At 47.5% G+C, this 14,058-nt stretch overlaps 1 protein-coding gene across 16 annotated transcripts in view; it reads left to right on the forward strand.

Annotated features, from left to right (window-relative positions):
- Positions 1 to 14,058, forward strand: part of AGAP1 (ArfGAP with GTPase domain, ankyrin repeat and PH domain 1) — a 558,771-nt gene that overhangs the window by 484,077 nt on the left and 60,636 nt on the right. For all 16 annotated transcript variants that reach the window (XM_070269557.1, XM_070269555.1, XM_070269554.1 and 13 more), the window contains 3 exons: positions 1,059 to 1,213; positions 4,532 to 4,622; positions 13,314 to 13,536. In XM_070269557.1, coding sequence (XP_070125658.1) covers positions 1,059 to 1,213; positions 4,532 to 4,622; positions 13,314 to 13,536 — 469 coding nt within the window. The remainder of the gene's footprint in view (positions 1 to 1,058; positions 1,214 to 4,531; positions 4,623 to 13,313; positions 13,537 to 14,058) is intronic.

Here is a 14,058-nt window from a genome sequence, read left to right on the forward strand (position 1 = left end):
GAGGTCAGGGGCTGTGAGCATGGAAATTCAGAGGTTCATGCAGTGGATGTGAGTGAGCCAAGTGGCCATGTGCAGATGACTGAGATAATAACTAAAACAGTGGTGGGCCGGGTAGGTAGGAAGGTTGTCATCATTAATAACAATTGCTCACCAGGTGATTGTAATACAGCCAGTTCCCAGACTAGTGATTGGAAACTATGAATCAAATGAGGTGTTGTGCCTAGAAACTCAGCTCAGGATTTCCTCATGGTTATTTGTAGCTGATGATGCTATTTATATGTAGGGCCTCCTCTCTATTTTGTTTCTGTGGCAGGACCAGGGGGTAGATGACAATAGAGGACAAACGCCGACATTTATGGAGTGTCTCCCACAGCGCGGGCTCTGTGTTGGCCTGAGTTACTACACATCACTTAGCCAGTGGAAAACACTCTGAAGGAGGCGGCCCCTTCCCCCGTCGTAAGGTGAGGGAACCAGCCTTGGAGGAATCAAGAACTTGTCCGACAACCCCGATGTGGCAAGTGGCATAGCGAGATCTGAATACTAGTCCTGCTCTTCCCAATCCAGACAGGTGCCCATGGTGGCCACAAAGTCTCTTCAAATCGCCTGTAATCCCCCCACCCTCCCAGTCTGTGCATCTCTGGATCTACACACTGACGCTTATAAGGAAATTAAAACTGTATCCCAAGATTAACAATATTAACTTAATTTTCTTCCCACAGATGTCGATGGTCAGCAGTAAGTTACAATGTGATTTTCTTAAGTTGCTTCATGCGTACCCAACCCAGAGACACTGACATCACACGCTGGTTTTCATTTTTCCTCATCCCCTGAGCATTGATTGAAACCTAGCTAAACCATGCTGGCTTTAGGAACCAAATCTTGAGTGTTTGGAGGTCTGCGGATTCAGATCTCCGCTGTGTAGCCGGCCAGTCCTGTGTGTGCCGCCAGCCCCATGCAGGCGCGATTGAACCCAAAGGCACTTTTATGACCAAGGACTGGCAGAGGGGCTGCGGTCTCATGAAAGCTAAACTCTTCATCCCCTCCACTCTGTGTTTCAGAACAAGAAGAAAACTTTGAGTTTATCATTGTGTCCCTCACTGGCCAGACGTGGCACTTTGAAGCCACCACATATGAGGAGCGAGATGCGTGGGTCCAAGCCATCGAGAGCCAGATCCTAGCCAGCTTACAGTCATGTGAGAGCAGCAAGAATAAGGTAAGACCCTTAACAGGCTGCCCCCCGAAATCAAGAGCTGCTGATCGTTAAAGGGAAATGGAGGCCGAGAGTGATGCCCAAGGGAGGGGAGAGCATCATATGATGTGTGTGATTGACAAGACCCAGTTATTCTTTCCTAGCAAAAAGCTAAGTAATTGAAAAGATGAAAAACACTTTGTGTCGATATGTATCATGTAAGGTGGATTAGTGTCCTAGCTTAAGCACGTTTGTGTGGCAGACTATGCCATTTTAAATCTTCACTCTCTCAACTAATCCCAAAGAGAAAGCATTGACCTTTTATTGTAGATGATGGAATCTTTTGGACTCTTCTGGCTTATGTGGCCACATTTATTTTTGTTTTAGGCAGAATGCACTCAAGAAAAGAGATGCACTGTTCTGTTATCATAAATGCCCAAAATTCAAATCCATGTCAGGTTGGAAAACCGACTCTTGTTACAGACGGAAATGAAAAGTAGATGCCCGTATATGGGCATCCACAGACCTTAGGGAGGACACAATGTCATTTTCCAAACTGTGCTGATAAAACGTGGTATATGCTTTATTCAATTAGACGTGATTCTTTTGCATTTTGCGTTTGTTTAGCTTGGGGGGAAAAAAAAGACTTTAACCTGCGTTTTCTAGATTACTGCCCAGTGATACTCCTTATGCAAAAGGCATTTTTCCCATTTTCCTTCTCCCATTAGAGATTCCTTCAAATTCATTATTTTAATGCTTAGATGTTTTTAACCCCTTCTCTGGGACCTTTTAGAGTCTTGGAGAGCAGCTTGATTTTTCCAATTAAAATCAACTAGAAACTGAGAGAAAGGACATTGCCCACCAACCTGCAATTTCATTTGTAACCATTTAAAGAAATTTCTGCCAGTGATTTATGTTCCACTTTGTCATTAGGAAGAGAGTCTGTCTCTCAGAAAGATGGACTGTCTTATTTTATTACCCTCTTTAACCAGGGTAAACCAGACCATAGTCATTATTATTATAATGTAATTTGCTTCTCTTTTTTGAAGATGTTTTATACCCAAGGTGGAAAGAATCCCAGCCTTTCCTTTCTGAGCACCTTGGCTTTACTGAGTCATGCAGCCACAGACGTGGCACTGAAGCCAATACAGGATGCTCCCAGGCCTCCTTGTCAATGGGGATCGACGACACGTGTCACCCACAAAACATGGGAATTTAGTTTCTGAAAGGCGTAGGAGGACACATGTGGCTGAGCAGACAAACGCATCTCCAAGTTTTATATAAAATCACAGTATCCCAAGTCAGACTCTGAATCCATGCCACATCATGCAGATTCCGGAAGATCTGGGAAAGCGTGGGCCTTTTTCCTTTCACACCCTTGCCAGACTCTCCCCAGCTCTTTATGAAAACAGACGGCATTGCCTCTGGGCCTGAGGCAAACACCAGCCTTAAAATGCTGCCCCTTGTCTCTCACTGGACATGTGCGCTCGCCAGCGGCCGCTTCCCCTGGGAGGAGGACTCACTGAGCACTGAGGAAGGCAGGCTCGCGTCTGTTTACCTGGGCGTGTGCTGAACAGGCGAGAAAGTGTACAGCATGGAAATAATATCCACGAGGAGTAGCTTGAGGAGAAGATACAGACTCAGTTGAGAATGAGCTATAAGGAATTTTTGCTGCCTGTGGATAATTCAGAGTTGGTAGCTAGTGTAGACGTATGTATGCATGCATATGTTGTAGAAGTGGTACAGGTAGACAGACAGACACGTCCCTGTATATGTGTGCGCACGCGCACACACACGCCAGATGCCAGTATAAATTGTTAAACATACTTTGAATTCTCGGGTATCTAACCAAAGGGAATAAAACCCCAGTAATGCATTATGCTAATTAGACAGTAGCAATTAATCAGTTATAATTTATTATTAGGTAGCAAGCGATAAATTGTTGCACTTCAGACAATTTTACATGGGATGGTTCAGTTTATGAAGAATTCGTATACAAAAATCAAGTGTGTTGTGAGTGTCTTCTGAAGTGTATTTGGCTTTAACCAGTATATTAGATGTATGCATCGAAAGCTTTAAAATAGTACATATCCTTTCACCTAGCACTCCCCTACCTCCAGAAATTTATCCTCAGTAAATAATCATGAATATGTGCAAAGATTTAGCAGTAAACATATTCTTTACAGCACTGTTTGTAATAGAATAGAGAAAAATTGGAAGCAACCTAAATGTCCGTCACAGAAAACTTCATAACTAAGTTGTCATAAGTGGAATATTATGCAGCCATTTAAAATGATGCTGTTGGAGAACACGTGGTGGTGTGGAGAGAGAGCAATATGTCATTAGGCTGCAAAGGCAGTTTCCAAAGCAGTAAATAAATATATATGTATATATATGTGATGCTGGCTTTTTTTAAAGTACATGTATAGTCATGCATCGCTTAATAACAATGATACATTCTGAGAAATGCATCTTTAAGTGATTTCATCATTGTGCGAACGTCACAGAGTGCACTTACACAAACCTAGATGGTAGAGCCTGCTACACACCTGGCTACATGGTACTGATCTTATGGGACCACCATCATATAGATGGTCCATCACTGACTGAAACGTTGTTATGTGGCCCATGACCATATGCGTGCAGATGTGCTTTCAAAGAAGGCTGGAAGAGTAGTATCCAAATGTGAATAAACTGAACTATGGGTGATCATGTCATAGTTTATAAATTTTTATGTTGTCCTTTTCCCCTTCTATATTTTTTTAACTTGCTTAGCAAAGATAATTAAGTATAAATTTAAGAATACGTGCCCCCAGCTACACTCACACTCCTCCTTGTCCCCACACTGGCTAGTGACTTTCATGCCGTAGCAACTGACATTGTCTTAAAGTGAAAAGTGCCTCTCCCAGGCCTGGAGTGGGGTGTGGACGTGGTGTCCTAACGAGCAGTCCTGAGACGTGTGTTAGGATGTTGATTCAGCCCTGACTCTTGGCTTATACACAGGTTATTTCTCTTTCTTTAATCTTCACGCCGAGTAGACACATGACAGTAAAAGTATGTTAACCAATTACATTCTCCAGGGGGCAGTGGGTCTCATGTTCATCCACACATGATACAGAACTTACCTCTGTCCTCATTTCCGCTGGAGGCGTCCATCTGATAGATCTTACCATGTAATATTTCCTCACGGTGCATAGCGCATTCTCCATCGGGGTCATTGTCTGAAATCGCCCTCATCCTCTGTTTGCTCACCATCTGTTTGATTTCCCCCTGACGCTATTAGTAGAGATATAAATTTCTCGTTCTTACGTCTTGCATTTATGTGTCTTCCTGTATGCCCAGTCCCGACTGACGAGCCAGAGTGAGGCCATGGCCTTGCAGTCGATACGAAACATCCGGGGGAATTCCCACTGTGTGGACTGCGAGACACAGAGTAAGTGTGTGCGGGGAGAGGGGGCCTGGCCCTGGGCAGCAGGAGACCTGGGGCAGGGGTGGGGGAGCGAATTCTGACTAAGCCCACATGGCATTGAACCCACATCCACCGTTTGGCGTCCGAGGTTTAGTATGTGACTTCATGGCTTTTAAGGAATTGAAATATTTCTCTTTGGATTTTATTTTAACACAATACCCTTCACATGAAAGCTCGCTGACACTGTTCTAAGTCCTGCCTAGGCCTCAGGCATCCCGGTGAGCAGCGGTCCCACTGTGCGTGTGGGAGTGAAGGACTCGGCTGCATGCCCAGATTCTGTGCCGTATCCATGAATCGACTTTTTCCTTCATCACGATCATAGGCTTGTGTGCTTTTTCCATAAAAACGGAGTGCAATCAGTTCGTTCCTGCCTGGAGATTTCTGGGGTTTGTTTTTTTAATTTCAAAATTATGTGTTCTGGATTTTGCCATCAAGTGGTGTCTTTTTTTTTTTTTTTTTTTAATCTTAAATTCCCTACACACTAAAGCATTTGAGTGAACTAACAGACATGGTAATTACCACTTCAAGCCTTGGAATAACCTGGTTTTCCCGCGTGCTCTGTTGTCCATAGGTACTGCTGTTTTCCCATTTCGTTGCTCACATCCTTGAGATTAAGGACTTTTCATTCTTGATGTTCCAGCCCTTAGCACAGTGCTGGGCACGTTCTGTAATGTTTTCCAGTCATATTTGTTGCTGTTGTTAAAGTGTGTGTTTTTCGGGTTTTGGGGGATTTTGGTGGAAAAGATTTGCCCTGAGCTAATATCTGTTGCCAATCTTCCCATTTTTTTTTCTCCCTAAAGCCCCAGTACACAGTTGTATATTCTAGCTGTAAGTCCTTCTGGTTCTTCCATGCGAGCTGCCACCACAGCATGGCTACTGACAGACGAGTGGTGCGGTTCTGCAGCTGGGAACAGAACCTGGGCTGCTGCAGCGGGGCGCACTGAACTTTAGCAACTAGGCCATCAGGGCTGGCTCATTAAGGTGTTTTGAGGAGAAGGAAATCCGTTTGAAACAAGATAAAAGGCACTGGCAGCAGGCCGGGTGCTGCCTAGGAATCAAAGATGTGTGTGATGCAGTCCTGGTCACCCCAGAGCCTGAAACCCAGCGGGCCAGGCTGCACCCAGTAACCAGAAAACCCAGCACCGTGGAGAAGGGCCACGAGGGGTCACACGGCAACTCAAAGCAGACTTCAAGCAGGAGTTGGCGTTTATGTGGGGCTCTGGGAATGGGTAGGCTCTGAGCTAGTGACTGAAGGAGTCATCATGAGTCAAGGCTCTGGGTGCATTGAGGAAAAGGCCGCTGCTGCCCAGGTTGGAAGCTGGTTGGAGCCAAGAAGATGAGGGCGCTAAGTGGAGAATGTTAAAGCCTTTATCCTTCCTTGGTAAAAGGATGGAAATCGTTACAGAGTTTCAGAGCAGGCCCGAGATTCTGAGCTGTGCCTGGGGAGACTGCCCAGGGGCTCCATCTCAGACAGATTGGAATAGAGAGGCAGAGTGAGGACGAGGCCAGCAAGTGGATTTTGGTCATCTGACCAGGAGGAAACGAGGCACTAACTCAGGGTGGTTGCACTTTAAAGGGAAGGGCAGAGCCCCCTCGGAGAGACCACTCATTGGTAGGACAGGACAGGGAGAGACCGAGAGGCCATGTCCATGGCCTCCGGGTGACAGAAGTGGTCTCTTCTTCAAGCATCTTGAGGTATGTCTTTAAAGTGTCTTCTTGGGTTTGAATTCTCCAATTTTACTTTCAAAACGTGTCGTGAAGTCGAGTTAGAGGAGAGAAGTAGTTATTTGAAGTATGTTTTTGTCAAAAAGTTTTTTAAAGTAAGGTCTTTAAAAGCACAAAATCTGAGAAATATTAGGAGAAACCTCCACGATTGTTTCCACCGTACATGTAAAGAGTCCTTTAAAAGGGACGATTCTGTCGCTCACACGCTTCGTGGTATGTGCCAAATTGGAGGTCAGGAATCCTTTCTGAGAGCGGGCTTGGGCATGCGAGTGCCGAGGGTGGGGGAGGCTGTGGGACAAGTTTGTTCAGAGCAAGGCCACCTGAGCAAGAATTACAGGACAAAGGGAACGAGGAGAGGCCACGTTTGACAACTCTGGAGAAAAAAAGAGGGAACAAGCTTCCATTCCTTAAACGCTCCATCTCCATCAGGCCTGTGCCAAATCCTCTCATGCATTGTCTTTTTTCATTCTTGTGACCCTGTCATGCTTGGTGCCACAGTGGGCCCCACTTATAGGGGAGGAAATGAAGAGTCTGAGGGTCAAGTTGTATATCCCAGATCACAAAACTAGCAAGTCATGTAGCAGGATTCAAACCAAGCTCTTTGCCACCTGCTGTATTTTTTTAAGTCAAATACCCGGTTTGGGTGAAAGTGCTCAGAAGAACGATGAGCTGTAAGACATCCGCAGGGCGGTTTGGCAATGTACATAAAGCCTTCAACAAGTGGGCGCCCCGCACCCCAGCTGTACACCTCCAGGAACCAAGCCTGTGGGAATGAGCGAAGGGCGCAGACATCTAGCTTCAAAGATGTTCATCACAGGGCTGTTCATAGAGCAGGAAATCAGAACATCCCAAATGTGCGAAACTTACGAACTGTTCATGGGCTGATGTCTTCTCATCGTGAAATAATAGGCAGCCTTAAAAAGTGATGTCCAGAATATATTCGTTGAGGTGGAGAAACATTACGATGCATTGCAAAATGAAATTATATAGGGCGATAAGTCGGGGAGAACCCAGTGAGTCTCTTCAGGTACTTAGGGGGAAAGAGCTGTAAGGATGCATTCCAGAGCGTTTCCCCAGGCATCTGAGCATTGGGGTCTTTGGTGATTTGGGTTGTCTCATTTTTCTATAGTGAGCATGTATGTCTTAGGAACTAGAGTATTGGGTGGTCCGTATTTCGGTGTGTGCAAGAACACAGAGAGGTCAAACGTTAGATGTAAGGAAAGGCTCTTGTTTTTGGGTGTTGAGAGGAAGAAAAGGAAGCTGTCAAGAAGAGCTTGCAGCTTTCCACGAGGCCCAGATTTCTCCTCACAGCCTTTGGGCCTGGTGTCTGGCCCTGCCTGTGTCTCCTTGTCGCCTACTCTTGTCTTCCAAGCAGCACTCTGCAGTTTCTTCCAAGGAGTGTGCAGGACACCTCTGCAGCCCTCTTGAGCATCATGGCTAAAAGGTCATCAGGCATGCCCCAGAGTTAGGGGGCTTCAGGTAGGAAGGGCAGGCCTGAGCCAAGGAGTGGCCTAGAGGGCGGGCCTGCCAGGCAATAGATGTGGCTGGGGCTTCTCTTGAAAGCCACTGCGATCTGGGCTTCCACATTCTGCTGCTGAAGCCCTACCTTGGGCAAGTGCCCCCCATGCTTTTTGTCACCGGTCCTTGGGAACCAAGCCCAGGGCCTCCCACTGGTATGTAGCCTGGGAGAGTTTTTGTTGTTCTTACTGATTAAGGGTTTTTTTGTTTTGCTTTGTTTTCTGTGGGTTTTTTTGTTTGTTTGTTTGTTTGTTTTGCTGAGGAAGACTGGCCCTGAGCTAACATCCGTGCCCATCTTCCTCTACTTTACATGTGGGACACCTGCCACAGCATGGCTTGATGAGTTGGTACGTAGGTCTGAGTCCAGGATCCAAACCAGCGAACCCCAGGCCACCGAAGAGAAGTGCACGAACTTAACCGCTATGCCACGGGGCCGGACCCTGTTTGTAGGTTTTTTTGGCAACAGCAAGAAAATAACTTGTTTGGGTCCTAGATAGCTTTGTCTCTTCTCCCCTGTAGCCATGTTGTGCTGTGTCTATAGGCTCCTTTTACTTCCAGAAAACTCTTCTCAAACCACATCCTGGAGGACCAGGTCCACATCTGCCCCACCAAGGCACATTCAGGACAGTCTCTGCTGTCAGTGACACCCTGCCCATGTGGAAGCGCGCCTCTCCGGGAGCAGCTCAGAGCAGACCTGGCTGTGGGGTGCCCAGTGGGCTGCAGAGCCCCTCGGCACAGCTCACCGGCTGAACCCCAGTATCACCCACAGGCTCTTGCAGAGCTGTGCTGAGGCTGAGGGGGTGATCACAGAGAGCTGACTGTAACTCCGCTGTGGCCGGCCTGTTGGAACGGAAGCCGTGCACTGCTCCGCTTGGCATGTCCAGTCGGAGGTGATACTCACGGAGCGTTGATGGCCTCCGTAGTTCACATAGCTATCTGAGGGGCAGAATCCCCCCAGCCTCCATTCTCTTTGCGTGGAGCTTTGGCAAAACCGTGCACGGTCCCCACTGGCCTGGCTGTTGACATAATTATGGGTCAGATACTGACGACAACGTGAGTCACACGCAGTTCAGGAGGCTGTCAGAGCGAGACAGCGTTCCTTGGCCAGAGAGAGGAGCGTCAGTGTTAAGACCGTGATACCCATCTCGGAACAGGGTCAAATTAGGGGAAATTGGTTACTCTGTAAAATGTAATGGGGCAGCATGGAAATGAGAGCAAAGAGCACCACACTCGTGTTCTTCACAGCCGTGTTGGAGAGAAAATTGGCTGCAGCCTCAGTCTCCAACAGGAAAGGAACTGGCTAATAAATGAAGTATTACGACGTTAAGAATTATTCTTAGAGAAAGTGCTTATGTGTATTGTTAGGTGAACAAAAGTAAGAGAAAGTTTTGTTTGTGGTACATTTTATTTGTAGAAATACATACAAATAAAAAAGTGAGTTGACCACGAGTGAGGTGGGTGGTAGTTCCAAAGGTTTTCTCTCCTTGTTCTTTCTAGTTTACACATTTCTTCAAATGAGCTTGTGTTATTTTTATACTTATAAAGGGGTTAAGTGAAGATTAAAGGGGGGTCGAGGGCATAGGCCCTCCGTTGGCTTATTCCCCCGCTTGAGGGCGAGGCCCGTGGCTTCACTGTCCCGTGTCCAGTGGTGGTGTGGGAGAAACCGTGGGCTCTGGGCACCACATCTGCTCTGGGCGGTTCCCTCTGGCTCGTGAACGCTTTCCCACCGGTTCAACTGTGTTGCCTCTGGGGAAGAAGAGGCTTGTGGATTTCCATGAGGTGTGGGATTTGGAGCTGCAGAAATGCCCCCCACCCGCCCGTGTTCTTGCTGAGGATGCTCCAGACCTCCAGAAGCCTGCTGGCTACATACCTGCCGCATCCCAGAACACTGGTCTTCACCATCATCTACCTGTGGTCATTGGAACGCGTCCTGCGCGTGGATGTCATCCTTCAGGTCTGGCACCAGGGCAGAGTCTTGGAGCTGCTGAAGCTTGTAGGGGAGGAGGGCAGGGGTGGCAGTGGTCTGAATTCTGAACAAGGGATCAGGGTCATTGGGTTTCCGTGTCCATAGACAGCTCATGGAGAATGGCTGGGGTGGTGGGGTGGGCATCAGAACCTAATAAGAGGTTCTTGGAGCAGTTCAGGTGAGCAAGAATAGGGCTCTATATGTACTTGGTAACAATGAGGACAGTGTGTGAAAATATTAACCACAGCACTTGGTGATGGGAGGTGGGGACATAAAGGAGAGGGAGAAGTGGCGGGGGGAGCCACTTAAGGACATAAAGGAGGAGGATATGGAGAGGGAAGATGAATTCAGTGTTGAATTTAGCTGGAAATACAACAGGCTCGGTGGCCTCGGGTGCTGTACTTGCTGGAACCTCTTGGGAGTTCTTGCATGACACGTGGGACCTATCCACACCTTGGATGCCAGCACGAGGCTACAGAGCTTGCACCCCTTTTTGGATCTGTTGTTTGAGTTGAAGATCGGGTCCCCTGATGTGGGTCTGAGCATTCCCAGCAGATGGACCAACCGTCCTGGTGCCAAGTGCACGTGGCATTGACTAATTCCATTGTTATGCCCAGTGCTGCCCCCACGAGCCTCTCTCTTCGCTTCTCTTCTTACCCTGTCTGCTCCCACCCACTCCAGCTCTTCCTCTGCTCAGGAACCCCATGGCTTTCTAGTATGTCTGCCCCTCCCTGGCCACCCTGACCTTCCGCCGTCCCCTTAAGCGTGTCCTCTGCTTTAGTTGAGCCAGTCTTTCATTCACCTGAAAACTGCAAGTGGAGGCAGATCCTAGGGAGGCAGTGTGAACTAAAAGATGCTCATTCCACCAGGGCTCTGCCGCTCCACAGGGAAGGCGGTCATGAAACAAGGCATCGTGCATGTACAGGTCTCCGGTGGCAGCGCACTCCTAGCAGGGGGTCTTCCTACAGCTGGGGGGAGGGGTCATCCCCCAGGAAGGAAGATTTCTGCTGAGACCAGCAGGATGAGGAGAAGTTGACCGGGCAAAGGGACATCATGCACAAAGAGGTCAGGGAACTGAAATGCTCCTGAGAGACAGAGGTGGGAATGGGGACCAGGTTCTGATCTTGCTGATAGGGCTTTTGGACTTGATCCCAATGGCAAATGGCAGCCACAGATGGGTTTTGAGTAGGAGCATGACGTGATTGGATGCGCCCTGTAGACCCTTGGCTGATATGTGGACAGTGGACTGCAGGGAAGAAGAAGGTGAAGTGGCAGGCAGGAGGCTGATGCATCCCTGCTGTGATGGTGCCCTGGACCAGCGTGGGAGCAGTGGGGACAAGAAGAAGGCATTGGATTTGTGAGACTGAGGACTTGGCGATTGGCTGGGGAATGATGAAAGGATCGGGTTGGTTGCCAGGATCCTGGCTTGAATAACAAAGTGAATGCTGGTGCCATTTGCTGCCAGTGACAGGTCCCTTGCAGAAGACCACGTTTACAGGGTGAAACATGGACAGGGAGGTACCTGCGCGATATCCATAGAAATGTGCAATGGTAACTGCATGAAGCTCAAGAGAGAGGAGCAGGCAGGAGATATCTGTGGATGGTGGTGAGCGTTTGGGTCATAAGAGAAGCCATGGGTTGGGTTGAGTTTGCCTGGAAGAGGATATAGAATCAGAAGAGATGGCTGCAGGACCCCCTAAGGTAGGGAACAGATTCAGGAGGAAAAGTTGGGAAGGAAATCAAGACGCAACAACCAGATAAGTGGGGGAAAAAAATCCAAAGAGAGTCTTGACCAAAGAGGCATCCGGAGGCAGTATTGTAAGGAGGAGTATCAAGAAGTCGAGGGAAACGATGGCTGAGTAGGGTCCTTTGGATCTTGCCCATGGTGGTAGCTAGTGACTTTTGGCTGCCCTGTTCCAGGGGAAAGGTGGGGATGGAGGCCAGGTTGCCAACAATTAGGAGGCGCAGAAGCAGAGGTGGCCGTTGTAGAAGTTGGGCTGTGAAGAAGAGTGGAGACACAGGTGAAAGCCAGAGGTGGAGGGGGTGTTGACTTTCCACCAACCGTCCACCACACCATGCTCTTCCCTAAACCCTGCGAGGCGCAGGCCAAACCTCCTCCATGCAGCCTTCCCATCTATACCCACTATGGCTCACCTCTTCCTTCCCACGATACCTGTGTATTTATTGTTTTGACTGTGCTCTTCAGCATTTAATCTGCATTCCCTTGTTCCATTTATTTTTTTTTAATTATTATTATTTGCAGCATATTTCCCTTCCTAACCAGAACGTCTCTGAGGTCACAGACCTCCCTTCTTGTGTATCACCCATGGTATCTCTCACCACCTTCCTGAGTGTATAGTGGATATTAAATAAATGGCTGGCTGACTTCCAATGAATTGGCATAAGCCCTTTCCTAATCATTTACCATTTATAGAATGATTCAAAATAAATATGATGTCAGCTACCTGTTATTTTATTGACTCGTTAAGTGTACCTGGAGGAAATATTGCTTATTCCTGGATGATTTAAGCCTTCCTTGCTTCTGTCGGTGGTTAAATCCATTGACTGTCAAGGTCAGCCCCATCTTCGCAAATCAGCTGTAGATTCTAGCATGAAGCCAGCCCCGGGCCTGAGTTCTCAGTCTTCTGATGATGTCAGCTAGTTTCACGCGGGGAGTGATCCAGCTCAGGGGTCCCAGTGCTGTTCTCTGAACTCATTCCTTGTCCTTGGTGCATGCAATAAAGCATGTTGCCGTTCATTCTGCGAGTCAGGGTTGATAGAGCTCAGTAATAACCTTACCAAAGGACCCTGCCCGCCATCTTGGCAGCAGTGAAGAATGGACAACTGGGCGTTGCTTCAGCGGTTACCCTTAAATAAGATCACTGAAAACCATATTTTTTTCATTGTAATGTGCCTTTCTTTCGTCTTTGAAATTTGCAAGCATCCCCATCATGTGACCAATGAAAACTTAGATGTGCCCTGGTTCCAAAGGTGGCTATGAGGGACATTATAGCCTTGAGAATTTTCTTCTCAAAGCATCCCTTCTCTTCCCCTCTATCAGCAGCCGTCCACAGTGGACACCAGGTCACTGATGATTTTTTTTTTCCACGTGCATCTCCCCTCTCAAGGGGAATGCTGCTGTTGAAGTATTGGAAAGCGCATCTTTCTGTCCAAGCCAACTTGCAATTATTTATTGTGTGGGAAATTCAAAGACTTTGACTAAAGCCAGATTTTTAAAAGTTGCCACCAACCTGTCAAATCTTTTCGAAACATCTAAAACAGTCCCGAGTTCCGGCCAGGCAGTGTTTTCAAGCCGTGCGATTCTAGGGAGGGACTACTGGATGTGATGTCTGACTGACTGGCCGCTTTGTTCCTCAGATCCAAAGGGCAGTGGGATGAGGGCTGATGATCTGATCACATGTGGCGCTCTGTTCCTCTTCCCACAGATCCCAACTGGGCCAGTTTGAACTTGGGAGCCCTCATGTGCATCGAGTGCTCAGGGATCCACCGGAATCTTGGCACCCACCTTTCTCGAGTCCGATCCCTGGACCTGGACGACTGGCCCATTGAGCTCATCAAGGTGATGTCGTCCATTGGGAACGAGCTGGCCAACAGTGTGTGGGAAGAGAGCAGCCAGGGGCGGACGAAGCCCTCGCTGGACTCCACAAGGTAGGGAGTTGGGAAGGTGTGTGGCTATGGGGCATCTTGCCAGCAGTTAGCCAACTGGGAATGACCTGAATGACAGCCACAATTACGAAGTGCCCTGGCAACCTGTAGAATTGCTGATTAACCTGCCACAGAAATGTCTATATTTAAAATTACTCTTCAGCAGACGTGGATAATTCAAACTCCTTAATTTTTTATGTTTGTTTTTACACTTTGGGATTCCTCTCCTCCTCTTAGAAATGTGTTAGGCTTCTAACCTTATGAATGTACCACTTTAATTAATACGTTTCTAATAGGCATAGACTGCGCTGTTAACACAAATTGTGAATCTTTGATTCTTCAATTTTGTTATTCTTATATCTTTGATGAGCATCTATTCAATCGGGTTCCCCTCCCCCTACACCCACAAGAAGTGAGTTTATGATAGCAAAATATATTTTATTTTCCAAAATATATTTCTAACACATTTAATCAACCAAGTTTGGCACAGCGTATGGTGACTCCTCATTAATGTTAATTGTTATT

Source organism: Equus caballus, chromosome 6 (assembly GCF_041296265.1).
Source record: "Equus caballus isolate H_3958 breed thoroughbred chromosome 6, TB-T2T, whole genome shotgun sequence".
NCBI lineage: Eukaryota > Metazoa > Chordata > Mammalia > Perissodactyla > Equidae > Equus > Equus caballus.